Raw genomic sequence first — 15,845 nt, forward strand, 5'->3', positions numbered from 1 at the left:
ATATTGTTCTGAAACAGTACAAATATTGTTCTGAAACAGTACAAGACTAGTTCTGAAACAGAACAATGGACAACATCGAGCCATTCATGAAATTTCAAGAGTTTTCTACGATGTTAGAAAAAATGTTAGAAAACGTGTTAGATCTAACATGCTAACATAAACTTTATTTTTCAATACTTTTTCTATCTTAAGGAAATTCATGAAATTTCAAGAGGGTAGAAAACAGGTTAGAAAACAGGTTAGATCTAACCTTCTACCCTAAAATATATTTTTGGTGTAAATTTCAAGAGTTTTCTACGATGTTAGAAATGAGGTTAGAAATGAGGTTAGATCTAACATGCTAACATAAAATATATTTTTGGTGTAAATTTCATGAGTTTTCTACGATGTTAGAAAAGAGGTTAGAAAACAGGTTAGATCTCACCACTTCACCTAAAATATATTTTTGCCGAATTCAATAAAAATAAATGGTTCATTTACTCACAATATTTTTTTACAAAACGACCCCAAACTTTTAACTTCTTTTCTGCAGCTTCTAATGCTATCTTAGCGAGTTCATATTCTCTAAATTCTCTCTTTAAATCTTCTTGTTCCCATTGGTCTAGTTCGTATGGAGAATCTCTATAACCATAACATATCTCACGTTCATGTTCAAATTGTTTTTCGCACATTTTTCTAACTTCTTGTTCGAACAAAGGTTTAGCATTCTCTACTGTATCTTCAAGTTCTTCTTCATCTAATTTCTCATGAACTTTCTTGTCTATGGAGTCCATAATTTTTCCAACTGCTATGCAATATTTTGGAGAAGCCCACATTGCTATATAGTTTATAAGTCTTGGGTCTACATACGTTCCTCTAACCTGTTTGATTTCATCAGGAATTCCTGCATGAATTTTGTATAAAAACCAACCGCCGGAATTCCGGCGGTTGCTATATTCTTCACAAAATGCCTTATAATACTCTTCCCAGGACTTATTTTCCAACAACTTTCTAAAGTCTTTCCTAAACTGCTGACACATATTTGTTACATTTATATAACCATCCTTGTCTCTACGTAAGACTTCAATACCGTTGTAAGTGCCTTTTGTGAATGTTTCGCCATTAGATTTGTTCGTGAACGTTTTTGCTTCGACTGACATTACTGTTCTTACATACAAAATAAAAAATATTTTTTTAAAAAAACTAACTTTATTTTTTATTTCGGGAAAATTCATGAAAATTCAAGAGGTTAGAAAAGAGGTGAGAAAACAGGTGAGATCTCACCTCTTCACCTAAAATATATTTTTGGTTCATTTACACTCGTTACGATGAAGAAGTCTTGACATTTTCCCGACTGTTGTCAAAATGTCATGTTGTCACCATTTTCAAAAAGATGTTAGTTGACCGAGGGACCGAGGGACCGAGGGACCCCTTCAGTAAACATCTCATTTTAACTCACTTTTTTTCTATCTTAAGGAAATTCATGAAAATTCAAGAGGGTGAAAAAACAGGTGAGAAAAGAGGTGAGATCTAACCTCTTCACCTAAAATATATTTTTCAATACTTTTTCAGCACTTTTCCGTAGTTGTATATGAAAGACAATTCGAGATAAAAGTCATAGTACAATGGTATAATATGCTGCACACCATTTGTTGTGAACCAAACTTGAAAGTCAGAGAAACTGTTACTAGGTGGTTCGTAGAATTTAGAAGCAAAGTCATAAACGTCCTTACCAATACATAGAAAACTATTGTTGCTTGAACTGAAACTTGCATGGCACATAACATTTTGAGGGTCAAACACGTTTCTATAAACTGTCAAATCTGCTGGTGGAAGTATAAATTTAAATGGACCATCTGGTGGTAATGGTTCGTTCTGGTTTAGTAACCGAAGAAAATTGTGCCCAAGAACGTTTGTCTACTTTCCAAAATAAAAACTCTGTATCTCTTGGAGGGTTAATTTCAATCTTTTGAAATGAAACGGTGGAGTTCATCTTGTCATATTCTAGTTTCAGATAGTATGTTCCATTTAGTAAAGAGTCGTATTTTTCTTGAAATTCCCAATAGTATTTGTTCATTTGAGTTTGAAAGTCATTTAGAGTTTTCTCAAGACTTTCGTCTGAACGAACTGTAAAGATCCTCATTTCATCAAATTTGTCTATTAGACCATCAGAACCTTTATACTGCCCATGAAAATATACTGCGAACATAAACGCGTTAGTTCTATTTGAAAACAAAACTCTTCTAAATCCTATTGCCTTTGCATCTGAAGGACTTTGAAGCCAACGAATTGGATAGTCAAACCTGTAAGCTCGGGATGAAATTTCTTCATCTGAAATAGTCCTACCAGCATTTGTAAAGATATAGTCTAACGGTTTTGTATCTGCTACTTTTGTTCTTTGTTTTTCAACCTGAAGCATTTAATATATGTAAAAATATATGGTTTTAAAAAACGTTTTTACTTCATATTTCTCATCTAACAAACATGTTGTCTGACTGCTTGAGGGTTAGGTTGGTACCATCGAACGGAACTTGAACACTTGCAATTTTCAATTGCATTCAAAATGTCTGAGTCGGAGTCAAACATTTGTTCTCTCTTTGTAGTCTTGAAAGCGTCAAGAAGTTTTGCGGCTGTTTGTTCATTGCCATGTGCATAGTAAATGTGACCATCCAAATCTGTTATAGTCAATCTGAGATTGTGTCCTTTCTTATTTCCGTCTTGTATGGCAGCAAGTACACCCATGAAGCCTTCTTTGTTCTTTCCTTCGTCAAAGTTTACTGTAAAGGTTCGACAGATGTAATTTGACTTCTAACTTCACGGTACTTCTCATATGCATATCTTGTTCTTTCCATGGGAGCATGTGTGTCTTCACCTTTTCCTTTTTCCTTCTCAAAGGATGCAATTGTTCGTCATGTTTCCAGTAGAATCTGGCAAAGCCGTCGTGTCCTTCAACTTGAGGTTCACTAACATCGAAAGGCATGTCCATAAGACGTTCTTCTTCTAACCTCTCTAGTCTGTTTGGATAATTTGCACGTGCTGTTTCCAAATCCATTTCGTAGCGAAGACCAGACAATTTGTCATAGACTTTTATGGGTCTTCCTTCCTATATTTAAACTTCTTCGAAACTCTCCAACCATAACTTTGCAACTCTGCTTTTATTCTAGCAGATTTTCTATCCATTCTATATGGGGGCATTTTTTATAAAAATAAAAAAAATATTTTTTTTTCTCTTTACTTAACATAACCGCCTGCTGCCATAAGTCTTTGACGCCAACCCATACCAGCTAATGAAGGTTGACTTGGTTTAGTTTCCAAACTAAACTTTGGTTTTGGTTTATCTTCAGTTTTTGGTTTTTCTTCTTCTATCGGTTTTTCGTCACTTTTCGGTTCCTTTGACTTTACCTCACTTGCAGGAACAGTTGTGTCGTCAACATCTTCATAAATATCATATGCCATTTGTTTTTGTTTTCCTTTCAACTTTTTGTGTTTGTTGTAAAGTTTAGAATATTTCGACTCTAAGTCAATGAGATGTTCTATAATGAACTGTTGGTCAGTGAAGTAAACTTTTCCATCTGTTGTCTCGAAGCTCCTTCAGACTTCAATATTTTATTTGTGAGAGTCTGTTTCTTTTTTGAGATACTAGCCGTTCCATTTTTATGAAAAGTGACTTTGTAGTTAGGGTTTGTATTTCCAGACCTGGCACTTTCTATTATTGAATTTTTCTCTTCATCTGTAAGTTCTTTGACAGGTTTTGACAATGGTTCTGAACTTTTTGTTTGTGGTGTCAAATCTACCGTTTCAACTTCTTCGGTCATTTCATCTCAGTAAAAAATTTTAGTTTGGTTTGTTTTCAACTGGTTGTTGTTGTTTTTTAAGTCGGTCTAAAACTTCCTGAGGTATAGGAAGAACTTGACAAACACGTTGTGTAACTGCTGGAAGCCGACAAATCCATCTTGAACCCATTTGTCTCAATGCTGTATTGTTCATTTCATCTCAGTAAAAAACTTTACATTCCCCAAGTTTGAGGTGGTTGCGGTTGGTTATTGTTTACCCACTGTTGTGCATGGTTATATCCTCTGTTAAAGAATCTTTCACCTTGGTCCATATAGTGTCCCTGCTTGGTTATAGTAGTCATTTGCTTTGTTATAATAGTTTCCTGCTTGTCTTCCTACATTGTCCATCCATCCTTGAACTTTTCCTCTTGTTTCAGGATTTGGAATAAGATTTGTTGCATCTCGTGCTACATCCAACCTTTCTGTACAGTTTGTATAATAGGTTGTGCTTTCTCTTTAAGTATACCTAATGTACTCAAAATCTTCCTTCCAACTCCAAATACACCTCTGGCTATGGTTCCCACTGCGGGCAAAAATCTGGATGCAACTCCTGCTAACGCGCCAAATAAACCCATTTCTTATGGGTTAAAAAATGACGAATCCAAACAAGGACCCCTATGTTTCTAAAGCGACAAAGAAAGCACTCATGGTAAAAATCTTTAGTTCAACACCAAATGCTTGGTTTATGGATATCTTGGAAAACATTCCGAGGTATAGAGAAGATGGACCACCATACTGGCTAATATTTGTCGGTCAAAACACAAGATACTGTGAAGCCATACCATTACAGTCCAAAAATATTTTAGATATCTTAGCAGCTTTGACAATATTCGTTGACAAATACCATCCAACAAAACTGACATCTGACTGTGAAAGTTCTTTCAAATCAGACGATGTAAAAAACTATCTGCGTTCAAAAAATGTAAACCAATATTTCATTGTCGACCAAAACCATTCTGCTCTTGGTGTCATTGACGGTTGTATAAAAATGTTAAGAGACTTAAACCAACCACAAGGTGGTGAAGCAAATGAAATGTCATATGACGACAAATATAGACACTTCTCCATGGCAAAGATGAGACAAGTTTTAAATATTTACAATAGCCGTAAACAAAAAGGTTTGGGAAACCACTCCCCGAAGAAATGAAAAACAACCCTGACTTAGAGAAAGACTATATATTTAATAATTTAGTCAAAAGAGACAAACAAGAAAGAATGCCGGGCTTCAAACTTCAGAAAGGTGACAAAGTAAAATAGAAATACCTAAACGCGACCCATATGAAAATACTATTGACTATGACAACAATGGGAACCCGACAGGTACTCACATTCGTGTTCGTAAAAATAGAAGAAAGTATACAAGAGAATATTATGAAGTTTTAGGCAAACATGGCAAAATGTACAGACTGCAAGCAGAAGATAAAACTACTATTGCCAGACCTCGTTTCAAACTTGTCAAAGTTCAAGGTGGTATACTTTCAAAGACAGTTCCTAACAAATATAAGACAACTCCTGACGAATATGCTAAAGAAGTGGAACATGACGACTAAGCAATTCTATACCATGCGTAAACTGTCATGTAAGGTGGCATGTAGTCTTTACTTTGTCCCGTTGTTTGCGTATATCCCGAAACGCGATGTGTATGGTTTCCATCTCCCTGAGTGTTACCCCAGAAACAATTTATAGCAAACTGAACGTCGTCTTTAACATCATATCCTTTACCTTTTTTCATTGCTGACCAATCCCAAAAATTATGCTTATGCCAACCTGCTTGAGATGTACTTAAATCTATGTAGTGACTATGTGCAGGTAAGTTTTCACCTGAAATCGTTTTACTTCCACCTGTTTCCTTTGAAGAGTTTGCACAATACAAAAACCTGTCGACTATTTGAGTCCAAGTTCCAAAACCAAGTACTACTTCTGGTCTGGTAGAGTTCATTGACGTATAAATAGAGCCTATAGGATATAATGTTTGAAGTATTTCTGTCTTTAATGTTTGAAGCTCTGTTTTGTCTGCTTTCTTGTCATATAAATCTTGAGCAGTGAATTTAATATTATGTTCATCCTTCATGACATAAACATCTTTACATCTAATGTTTCTCATCGTCGTTATGTCGTCATCCGATGTTAAACCTTGTGGAAAGTTAGGAGGTTTACAATATAATGCATCCCCACCAGTTTCTTCAACCGTTCCTTCAATACTTTCTATACCAACAGTTGTAAAACTTGTATGTGTATGGTTCTTGTCTGCTTTCTTCTCTAACTCATCGTTAACATATGTTTTATCCGCTTTAAGGTCTAAACATCCTGAAACCCATCCTGTATCGGCTTTACTTTTTAAAATCTTCGATGTCCATTCATGGTACCAGTCAACCCTTTCTTTATTTTCGTTATCTTTTTCATCCACATATTCCTTATCTGCTTTCTTCTCTAACTTACTAGCCACCCATCCATTATCTGCTTTCTTTTCAAGGCTAACGTTTAAGTCTGTTATTTCAGATATAGAATGTGTATGTCCAACGGCACTTTTCATGTTTAAGGTTTCTTGTAAGTTTGTTATTTCAGATATAGAATGTGTATGAGTCTTTTTAGAATATTCGTTTTCAGCTCTTGTCACTTCACTTGACATTTTATTGTCAACATATGTTTTGTCTGCTAGTTCAGGATGAGTATGTTCTTTTGTTGCATAAGCTTTGTTAGCTCTTTCTTCTTCTTTTGCTATTGCATCGTCTACATATGTTTTGTCAGCTTTGTTGTCAACATCTGCTTTCAAAAGAAGTTCATTTATAGGTTTCTCGTTTAAAGTTCCTTTTGTTGGATTTATACAAACAGTATGGTTCTTATTGTCTTGAAACAGAAACTCATCTGTCATTGGGTTTAATGTCAGTTTTAAGTTTCCTTCTTTCAATGACTCAGATATCTTAGAATAGTTTGAAAAGTTTGTTGTGTTCTTATTTAGAGCTTGTATAATGAGTTGTCGGTTGTGTTGTATTTCTCTCATAGACGCTGTTTCATTTGACATTTTTATTCTAGATAAAATATGCTTTCAATAGAAAAAGAAAATTCAAGAGTTGCTACAACTAAACCATTAGATGAACTTTTTACGAATGTCGGTCAAAAGTTTGAGACAGAGACCGTAAAGCATGAAGGCTATCGTTTTGACTACCCGTTAAGATGGTTAAGAGACCCATCTGTCACAAAAGCTATTGGCTTTCGTAGAATGAAGTTCATTTCAGAAGCCATACATGGTTTCCCATTTACAGTCGGTTTTGAAGTTCGATACTATAACAAAGAAAAACGTACGTATGAGAAATTTGAACAGGGAAAACTTTTACAAGTGAATTTGCTTGTAAACTTAGAAACAACTCTTCAAGCTTTTCAAGAAAAAATAAACGACATCTATATCGAATATGCAAAGCAGTATAACATTGACGAAGGAGAGTACCATCTCGATATTATATATGACAGGAAAAATGCAACTGTTAAAATCAATAGAATAGAAGACCTTGGAGAAAACGTTTATATTTCTACAAAATATAACAACTTGGCATGGTATAGATTTCTGAGGATGTTAAATCAGCCTGCAGAATATCCAGTACACCCGGACTTTTATGAAGTCGAAAACCCTAATGGAACATATGAAAATGTTTTCGACCCAGATGCTATTATCGTTCATGCTTCATTTTCTGGTGCACAAAACTCTTTCTTATGTCTGATGAATGACTTTTACGAAAAACCTACAAAGCTATATGAACCACCAAGTGGAAGTATTTCAGACTTTCAAGTATGGTTTACAACAGATGGAAGAAAAAGAATAATTCCATTATACCATGCGTTTTACTTAGAACTTAGTTTCATATACAACTACTATCGAACGGTAAAAATATAATTTTTTAATACGGTTGAGGTGTTGGATTTGGTTGCCAACTAGACTGTGGTGCAGGTTCAGGCTGTTGTATAACAGGAGCTTGTTCTTCTGGTTCAGGGTCTTTAGGTATAATACCAACAAACTGACCTACCCTTTTACCAATATTTTTGACACCGTTCCAAATTCCTCTTCCGACAGATTTTATTCCATTCCATATACCTCTTCCAACTCTTCTGAAGAAGTTTCCAATACTACTGAAGAAACCCATTTTACTATATGTAAAAATCTAATGTCCGCCTAGTCTCTTACGTTTCCTGTTGAGTTCCATAGCATTCTTTAACTGGAGCTCATACATTCTATTTCTCCTCTGGTAGAAAACATATTCTGGGTCAACTCCTGTGTTCGCGTCATCTGCATAAAGTTGTTTATATCCCACTTCGGGGTTTGTATAAAACTCTTTCCATCTCATATTTGCATACCATGGTGGCAAACCTAACGCAGCGTCATTTGACATGGCAGTTTGCATTTGTACATCTGTTGGCACTTGACCATAGTTTGCCATTGCAGTTTGTATTCTAACTTCATTTGGAATATTCTCTGGGTTTGGTTGTCCAGGTTGCTGTGCATTCGCTAAGTTCTGTGCGTCCATTTAATATTAGATAAAAATATCTCTTACGAGTACATATGCTGAACATTTGCAGGCATTGGTTCATCTTCATATTCTCTGTACTTTTCTGCCACGTCAAATAAATAAATGACACAATGGAAAAAACCTAAAACAAGTAGTCCTATTTCAAACCACATTTACTTACTAGTAAAATTTCTTTGTTATGACACTTTCTCCAGTTTATAGGACCTCTCTCATATTCTATCTTGTCATATCTAAACTCATAGTCATGTATGTCCTCTAACCATCTCATAACGGTTTCCAAACCACTTTTATCGGATGTAAAGTAAAAGCATGGACAGTTATGTAAAACGTCTAAAGTTTCTAAAGAGTCTCTCAAAGTCCAGTCTACTTGGTATTGAAAATCCCATGTGTTATAGAACGGCGGGTCCACTATAAAGAAAACATTTTCCTTGTCTTTATATTTTTCATACAACTCTGTCCAATGACATCTCACAAACTCTATACCCTCAATATATTTTTCTATGTCCTCTTTGAAAACATTTGTATAGTTAAGATATAAAACTTTTGACATAAGTGTTTCAATGTCATGAACTCTTATAGAACCACTATATAATAGTCTAGCAGATATACTATCCCAGTCTATATATTCTGCTTTTTTCAAAACCTCTCTCACAATATTTTTGTTATCTAATGGTATACGTTCCATCTTACCTATAGGTATCTTTTCTTTTAACTCTTTCAATATATTGTTTGTGTCTGGAGTATGTTTGAGACGGTCCATATAGTTGTCGAAGTCATTGCATATAATCTTTGAGTCTGGGAATATTGTATGGCACAAATGGGATATATAGAAACTTCCACCGAACAAATCTACAAATGTTAGACCATTCGGTAGTTTCTTAAGTTCTCTCAATAGAATATCTTTACATCTACTCTTATTTCCAAAGAACGGTAACGGTGGTTTTGTAAAATTCATTTATATATAATAATAAAAATGTTTTTTCCTGAAAAGTGACAGAAAAGTGACAAAACATGAAAACATATATAATTTGTGAAAAGCGACACATTATATAATGTTTTCGACCCAGAAGAAGGCTTCTCAAAGTATACTTCCTTGGAACGCCTGTAACTTTTCCTGTAGCGACGATAGACCCTTACTTGTCCGGACAAAGTTATACTAAACATCTTCAGGGCTAGAGGGCACGAAGTGCCTGGAAGCCCCACTTCCTTTTTTTTTTTTTTTTTTTTTTAATGAAGAGTTTTGTTATTGTTATTTAAAATTCAATTTAAAAATATCAAAAATTGATGGACTTGGAAGTATGAAGAAACCTTGTTAAAATTGAAAGCTTTACATTGAATTTAATTACTTAATAAATACCAATAAAAACCTTACATAAGATATATTTGTTCAATTGAATTAAAATTTGAATGAATTGAATTCGATTGAAATAATTGAAGATGTAATTCAAAATAAATTTGGAGACGAGTATTTAGTGTATCATTCCTTTTAAATAAAGTGTACTGAGTTTAGTGAAATACACGAGTCCATAATCAATAGTTAAGAAATTTCATGAATCAAAAATAAATTTGATTTCGCAGTCTTAGGTTACACATCAGGGATGCTGTTTTGCAAAAAATTCCAGATATACTTCATGAACACATATTTCAATCAAAAATAATTTCGTCATTTGCTCATAATCAATTATTTAACTCCTAAAATATATTCCCATGATCAAAAACTCCATTTGGAATAAATAAATTGAATTCAATCACAAGGTAAAATCATTTTTAATTTAGGATGAGTGGAAGCAATCGATCCAATTATGATAAGGCAGGAATGGATCCACATTTTTACTTTCAAAGATTTATAATATCTTCTTGCATGCAGGATATTGAAATTCGCCATTTAAGAAATGGAAATAAATCAGCAAATTGGAAAAAAGCCATACCGATTAAAATTGCGCTTCAGGAAGCTAATTGGCGTATGCTTGATATAAAAGAGGATCATTATTCTATGAAAAAGGAAATCAAAGAAATTGAAATGGAAGAAGCAGATGATAAAAAGACAAAATTCATTACTTTGAAGTTCGAAGATAAGGACATGCTCACATTTACTGCAGCACCAGAAATATTAGATTTATTTTATACATGTATCAGCTTAATTCTTAATAAATCAATTCAAACTGATTATACAACACAAAGCCTATCAGAATTTAGAAAGTTGATAATCAACAGGCTGAACTTCAAAAAGAGATACGATAAAGAATATGCAATTCCCGAGCTTCCGCCAGAACCAACATGCTTTCCATGTATTAATCCCAATGTACTTAAAAACTAGCATGAAATTGATTATTATTTCAATAATTTTTAGGTAAAACTTGATTAAATATATTTATTACCATTGAAATATGCTTTACATTAAATAATTCAAAGACTATTTTTTACTGATCAGTCCATTGTTTGGAAAAAGTCTGTGAATTCCTTCATTCCTCAACTATTTTGACAATTTGCCAAATCAATGTCAAATTTGATTGATTTCGAAATTGTCAAAAATGTCGGTGGGAAGTAAAGCGAATGACGTGATTTCACAGTACTATTCAAGTATTAGGGAATGTCTTTCGTCACGAGATGATGCCTCTATTGAAGTATCACTCAGACTTCTCTGCGGATTAATGTCTCGCGGGTATAATTTATCTCAATTTGCTCCGTTAGTAGCACAACATGTTGTAAATGAGCGCGATGAAGTCGAAATATTGGCGCAAATGCTAATGATACAACTTTCTTCATCAGATAGCGATGCCTGCTTGCAAGCAGTAAATTCTTTATACACAGCAATGAAATCACCACGAGAATCACGCAGATTGCGTGCTGTCAAGACACTTACAAGTTTAAATCATCCAGATCTTGTTCAAATTATAGATAAATTACTTCAAATTGGAATGTCCGATGATAGTCAATATGTTAGAAAAGCAACTCTTATCGGATCAGCCAAATTAGTTAAACTATGCGAACAAAAAAGACCTGCAGTTAAACGTCAGCTACAATCCGCTCTTGGATCAGCAGATACAATAGTTATCTCAGGTGCTATATTTGCATGTGAGATTATCAATGAAGTACAACTTATTGTAGCAGCAGCCGATAAAATTTGGCCAATTATGCTTGCTTTAGATCCATGGACTCAATCTCGTGCATTACATCACTTACGATCATCTCAAAAGTCTACACGTAGCGTAGTGTCAGTTCTTTTACATAGCCAAAACGCTTCAGTTGTAATTGAAGCAGCACAATACTTTATGGACGAGCCAGAAGTTGCTATACAGCCATTAATACGTCTTTTATATTCTCCACCTGTTATTTCCGTTCACGCTTTTGTTGCTTTAGAAAAAATTGCGGAAAAATTCCCAGATTTGCTAATTCCTTACGCAAGCCACTTCCTTCCTCCTCAACAATGCGAGCATGCAGAGCATCTTGCAGTACAGATATTAGGACACCTCGGGCCAAAGTGTTCTCCAGATATTTTATTAAGATGGGCTCTTAACTGCGGAAATTCCTTCGCAGCTCATTACCTAGGCCAGAATAACTTCTCAGAAGCAATCAAAGAACTCCTTGAACGCGGAAATAGAGCTGTAGCTGAAATTGCTTCTCATTACGCTTCAATACTTGCTAAAACAGAGGCAGGAGAAGCTCTTCTTGCATCACTTCTCGAACTGGATGGTCCGCGTGCTCCAGTTGTTGCTGTTTTCTCTGATACTTGCAGGGAAAACAAAGAATTAGGTGATGCAATGATTAAAATTTTGACAGAAAAGTACAACGAACTTCCTCGTGAAGTTAAAACAGAAGGAGCACTTCTAGCGGCAAGAATGGTTGATATCGGAGGCGAAAATGGCGGACGTCGTCTGCTCGATATGTGTCTTTCTGATGAAAACCAAGACGTGCAGAAAAGAGCGAAAATTCTCGATACAATGGTAAAGAGTGATAATGAAAAAATGCGTAAGACTGTATGGTCAACAAGACCACCGCCACCACCTTCTCCTCCTGTTATATTTATTCCTGATTTTGAATAAAAATAAGATTTTTATTTAGAATTTTTTTCAGTAAAATTAAAAAAAGAATCTTTATTTACTTTAATTTATATGAACTGTATCTCAAGGAGATTGTTTCTGACTTATAATTACCTTGGAATCATTTATATGACGTGTATCTCAAGGATATTGTTTCTGATTAATTATTACCTTGGGGATTTTTTTTCTTGTACTTTTTCTCCAGAATTGTCCACTTTAATAATCCTAATGATTTGTATTTTAAGATATCTGTTTCAAATATGGAAAAATCAATTTCATAACGGTTACTATCAAGAAACAGTCACATTCTATAATAAATTTCAATGCTTAAGACCAGTTTCTATATCTTTATAATTTAATAAAGATATCATTTCGTAAAACTACCTTTATAAAAAAAAAATTAAAAAAAAAAAAAAAAAAAAAAAAAAAAAAAAAAAAAAAAAAAAAATTAATTTTGATGATTTCGTAAAAGATGCTTATTTCCTATTCATATTTTGCTTGTAATTAGATATGATTGAATGAAAATGAGATTTTTTTTTCTTAATACCAAAAATGGATAAATTTTCCCATTAAGTTCTTCGATCAAAGTCAGAGAGGAGTGATTTCATTCCATTAAAGAAAAATGATTAAGTTTTATATTTTTAATTTTAGAAAAAATTGCAAAACTAGTTATAAGAAAGTACTTTTAAAGAACATTATATAAGGTTTCTACATATTTCATCAGTTCAAATACAATTATTAAAAAAAATAAAGAAAATGTAGAATAAAGAACAAAACAGAACCACAAATATGGATAAAATGCTTCAATTTGTTATTGAAATATCAGTTTCTGGTAAATTGAATACCATAATTGTGAATTTCTCCATTTTGAGTTCCAATGAAAATAGAATCAGCATTGTTATTGAATGCGACAGAATATATCGGCGAATTAAAGTTAGCTGGCTTTCCAACTTGAGAGAAAGATTTTATTGAAAATGCGCGAACAGAAGTCTCTCCAGAACCACCAGCAACGAAAAATTCACCACTCGGATGGAATTTAACCGTATAAATAAGCGCACTATGCTCGGATGGAACTTTATTCCATTTAATATTCGCAGTCATCGTAAATGTTCTCGTATCGAATAGCTGTAACTGATCGAGAGTCCTCCAGCTACCAGCAATTAAGTTATTTCCGTGAATATCAATACTATCCGAACAAATATGAGGACCAAAGAGAGATCTAACGGAGGATTTAATGCGGAGATCCCAGAATTGTATTGTGTCATCCCATCCGCCACTAACTAGAATATTTGAATCAGTTGGATCAAAAATTAATGAAAATATTCTGTTTGTGTGGCCTCTGGAGTCCGCATTGTACTGAGATTTCGATAACGTAGCTAGTATTTTTTGAGTTTCGTAATCGTAAATTCGAATCGATTTATCTAGTCCTGCCGTGGCAAATTTATCACCATCAGGACTGACATCAAGAGAAAATATCTGATTATCCTTCTCTGTGGTTGACCAAGTGCATTTTGCCTGTGAAGTTTTTGTAGAAAATTCGCTAATTGTTCCTTCAGATGAAACCGTGAGTATTGCGCGAGGATTTTTAGGATGAAATCTTAAAGATGTTGATGGGAATGATTCTTGAGATGTATTTAATGTAAACGAAAGCCTTCCAGTTGTTCCACTAATCAAAGCAATCTGTCCATTTGATAATGACGCAGCAATATATGAATTATCACTTGCGGCACGAACAGCAAATATTTGTGATTCTAAATTTAGAGGAGGCCATTTTGGAAGTGGAGAAAATGATAGCATAAAAATATAAAAGTGACAACTTGATTGAAAATTGTGCTCGTTAAAAATTAAAAGTGACAAAATTCTTTCTATTCTCTATTAATCTTATGGGATTCTTCATAGGCGACCGTGTATCCTAATATATTAAAACTATCCAGAATGCAATCTGTATTTTATAAAGATTGAATTCAAAAGTTTATATAATTAAAAATGTATTTGATTACGATTACAGTAAGAAAACGCAATGATTGTATGTGATGCTTTATTAAGCATACCGACAATTTTTCTTTGAATTTTGTTAAATATGAGATTTTATCTCAAGTCAAAACCGAAATAACAATATTAAGCGAAAAGACACAAATATCCAAACATTGCTAGTGATCATAATGTGAAAACACATATATCTCAAACTTTGCATGTGTGATTTCGAATTTCGTTTGAAATCATTCATAAATTTGGAAAATTTTTGTCTAAGATACATGATTTTATAGATGAGTATGATATGATATTAGGTCAGGTGTGTGGGGCCTCCAGGCACTTCGTGCCCTCTAGCCCTGAAGATGTTTAGTATAACTTTGTCCGGACAAGTAAGGGTCTATCGTCGCTACAGGAAAAGTTACAGGCGTTCCAAGGAAGTATACTTTGAGAAGCCTTCTTCTGGGTCGAAAACATTATATAATGTGTCGCTTTTCACAAATTATATATGTTTTCATGTTTTGTCACTTTTCTGTCACTTTTCAGGAAAAAACATTTTTATTATTATATATAAATGAATTTTACAAAACCACCGTTACCGTTCTTTGGAAATAAGAGTAGATGTAAAGATATTCTATTGAGAGAACTTAAGAAACTACCGAATGGTCTAACATTTGTAGATTTGTTCGGTGGAAGTTTCTATATATCCCATTTGTGCCATACAATATTCCCAGACTCAAAGATTATATGCAATGACTTCGACAACTATATGGACCGTCTCAAACATATACCAGACACAAACAATATATTGAAAGAGTTAAAAGAAAAGATACCTATAGGTAAGATGGAACGTATACCATTAGATAACAAAAATATTGTGAGAGAGGTTTTGAAAAAAGCAGAATATATAGACTGGGATAGTATATCTGCTAGACTATTATATAGTGGTTCTATAAGAGTCATGACATTGAAACACTTATGTCAAAAGTTTATATCTTAACTATACAAATGTTTTCAAAGAGGACATAGAAAAATATATTGAGGGTATAGAGTTTGTGAGATGTCATTGGACAGAGTTGTATGAAAAATATAAAGACAAGGAAAATATTTTCTTTATAGTGGACCCGCCGTTCTATAACACATGGGATTTCAATACCAAGTAGACTGGACTTTGAAGACTCTTTAGAAACTTTAGACGTTTTACATAACTGTCCATGCTTTTACTTTACATCCGATAAAAGTGGTTTGGAAACCGTTATGAGATTGTTAGAGCATACATGACTATGAGTTTAGATATGACAAGATAGAATATGAGAGAGGTCCTATAAACCGGAGAAAGTGTCATAACAAAGAAATTTTACTAGTAAGTAAATGTGGTTTGAAATAGGACTACTTGTTTTAGGTTTTTTCCATTGTGTCATTTATTTATTTGACGTGGCAGAAAGAGACAAGAGAATATGAAGATGAACCAATGCCTGCAAATGTTCAGCATATGTACTCGT

The 15,845-nt window shown here is 33.8% G+C and overlaps 11 protein-coding genes and 1 pseudogene across 12 annotated transcripts, besides 1 other annotated feature; 4 read left to right on the plus strand and 8 right to left on the minus strand.

Annotated features, from left to right (window-relative positions):
- Positions 1-9,561: part of a mobile genetic element that runs on past the window's edge.
- TVAGG3_0970810 (uncharacterized protein) lies at positions 477-1,139 on the minus strand (the record flags this gene model as incomplete). The annotated part of the gene is made up of 1 exon (XM_051253671.1): positions 477-1,139. One exon carries the CDS (start codon positions 1,137-1,139, stop codon positions 477-479), a length of 663 nt encoding a protein of 220 aa, XP_051079245.1.
- On the minus strand, positions 1,537-2,398 carry TVAGG3_0970820 (annotated as a pseudogene). The gene has a single exon. A coding segment is annotated over exon 1 (862 nt).
- TVAGG3_0970830 (phage tail repeat-like family) lies at positions 3,211-3,435 on the minus strand (the record flags this gene model as incomplete). The annotated part of the gene is made up of 1 exon (XM_051253672.1): positions 3,211-3,435. One exon carries the CDS (start codon positions 3,433-3,435, stop codon positions 3,211-3,213), a length of 225 nt encoding a protein of 74 aa, XP_051079246.1.
- Positions 3,814-3,966, minus strand: TVAGG3_0970840 (uncharacterized protein; the record flags this gene model as incomplete). The annotated part of the gene is made up of 1 exon (XM_051253673.1): positions 3,814-3,966. The coding sequence occupies one exon, from the start codon at positions 3,964-3,966 to the stop codon at positions 3,814-3,816; it is 153 nt and encodes a 50-aa protein (XP_051079247.1).
- TVAGG3_0970850 (uncharacterized protein) lies at positions 5,072-5,362 on the plus strand (the record flags this gene model as incomplete). Its single annotated transcript, XM_051253674.1, has 1 exon — positions 5,072-5,362. A coding segment is annotated over one exon (291 nt), but the record flags the coding sequence as incomplete, so codon positions are not given.
- On the minus strand, positions 5,731-6,834 carry TVAGG3_0970860 (phage tail repeat-like family; the record flags this gene model as incomplete). Its single annotated transcript, XM_051253675.1, has 1 exon — positions 5,731-6,834. A coding segment is annotated over one exon (1,104 nt), but the record flags the coding sequence as incomplete, so codon positions are not given.
- On the plus strand, positions 6,853-7,482 carry TVAGG3_0970870 (uncharacterized protein; the record flags this gene model as incomplete). The annotated part of the gene is made up of 1 exon (XM_051253676.1): positions 6,853-7,482. A coding segment is annotated over one exon (630 nt), but the record flags the coding sequence as incomplete, so codon positions are not given.
- On the minus strand, positions 7,706-7,948 carry TVAGG3_0970880 (serine threonine-protein phosphatase family; the record flags this gene model as incomplete). Its single annotated transcript, XM_051253677.1, has 1 exon — positions 7,706-7,948. One exon carries the CDS (start codon positions 7,946-7,948, stop codon positions 7,706-7,708), a length of 243 nt encoding a protein of 80 aa, XP_051079251.1.
- On the minus strand, positions 7,986-8,329 carry TVAGG3_0970890 (uncharacterized protein; the record flags this gene model as incomplete). Its single annotated transcript, XM_001300761.2, has 1 exon — positions 7,986-8,329. A coding segment is annotated over one exon (344 nt), but the record flags the coding sequence as incomplete, so codon positions are not given.
- A 526-nt stretch (positions 9,562-10,087) lies between the features above and the next one.
- TVAGG3_0970900 (uncharacterized protein) lies at positions 10,088-10,720 on the plus strand (the record flags this gene model as incomplete). The annotated part of the gene is made up of 1 exon (XM_001300760.1): positions 10,110-10,649. One exon carries the CDS (start codon positions 10,110-10,112, stop codon positions 10,647-10,649), a length of 540 nt encoding a protein of 179 aa, XP_001300761.1.
- A 143-nt stretch (positions 10,721-10,863) lies between these two features.
- On the plus strand, positions 10,864-12,375 carry TVAGG3_0970910 (intracellular protein transport; the record flags this gene model as incomplete). Its single annotated transcript, XM_001300759.1, has 1 exon — positions 10,864-12,375. The coding sequence occupies one exon, from the start codon at positions 10,864-10,866 to the stop codon at positions 12,373-12,375; it is 1,512 nt and encodes a 503-aa protein (XP_001300760.1).
- Positions 12,376-13,030: 655 nt separating this feature from the next.
- Positions 13,031-14,201, minus strand: TVAGG3_0970920 (pre-mRNA-processing factor 19 family; the record flags this gene model as incomplete). The annotated part of the gene is made up of 1 exon (XM_001300758.1): positions 13,195-14,169. One exon carries the CDS (start codon positions 14,167-14,169, stop codon positions 13,195-13,197), a length of 975 nt encoding a protein of 324 aa, XP_001300759.1.
- Positions 14,202-15,845: the final 1,644 nt, after the last annotated feature.

The sequence above is a fragment of the Trichomonas vaginalis genome, chromosome I (assembly GCF_026262505.1).
Source record: "Trichomonas vaginalis G3 chromosome I, whole genome shotgun sequence".
Classification (NCBI taxonomy): domain Eukaryota; phylum Parabasalia; order Trichomonadida; family Trichomonadidae; genus Trichomonas; species Trichomonas vaginalis.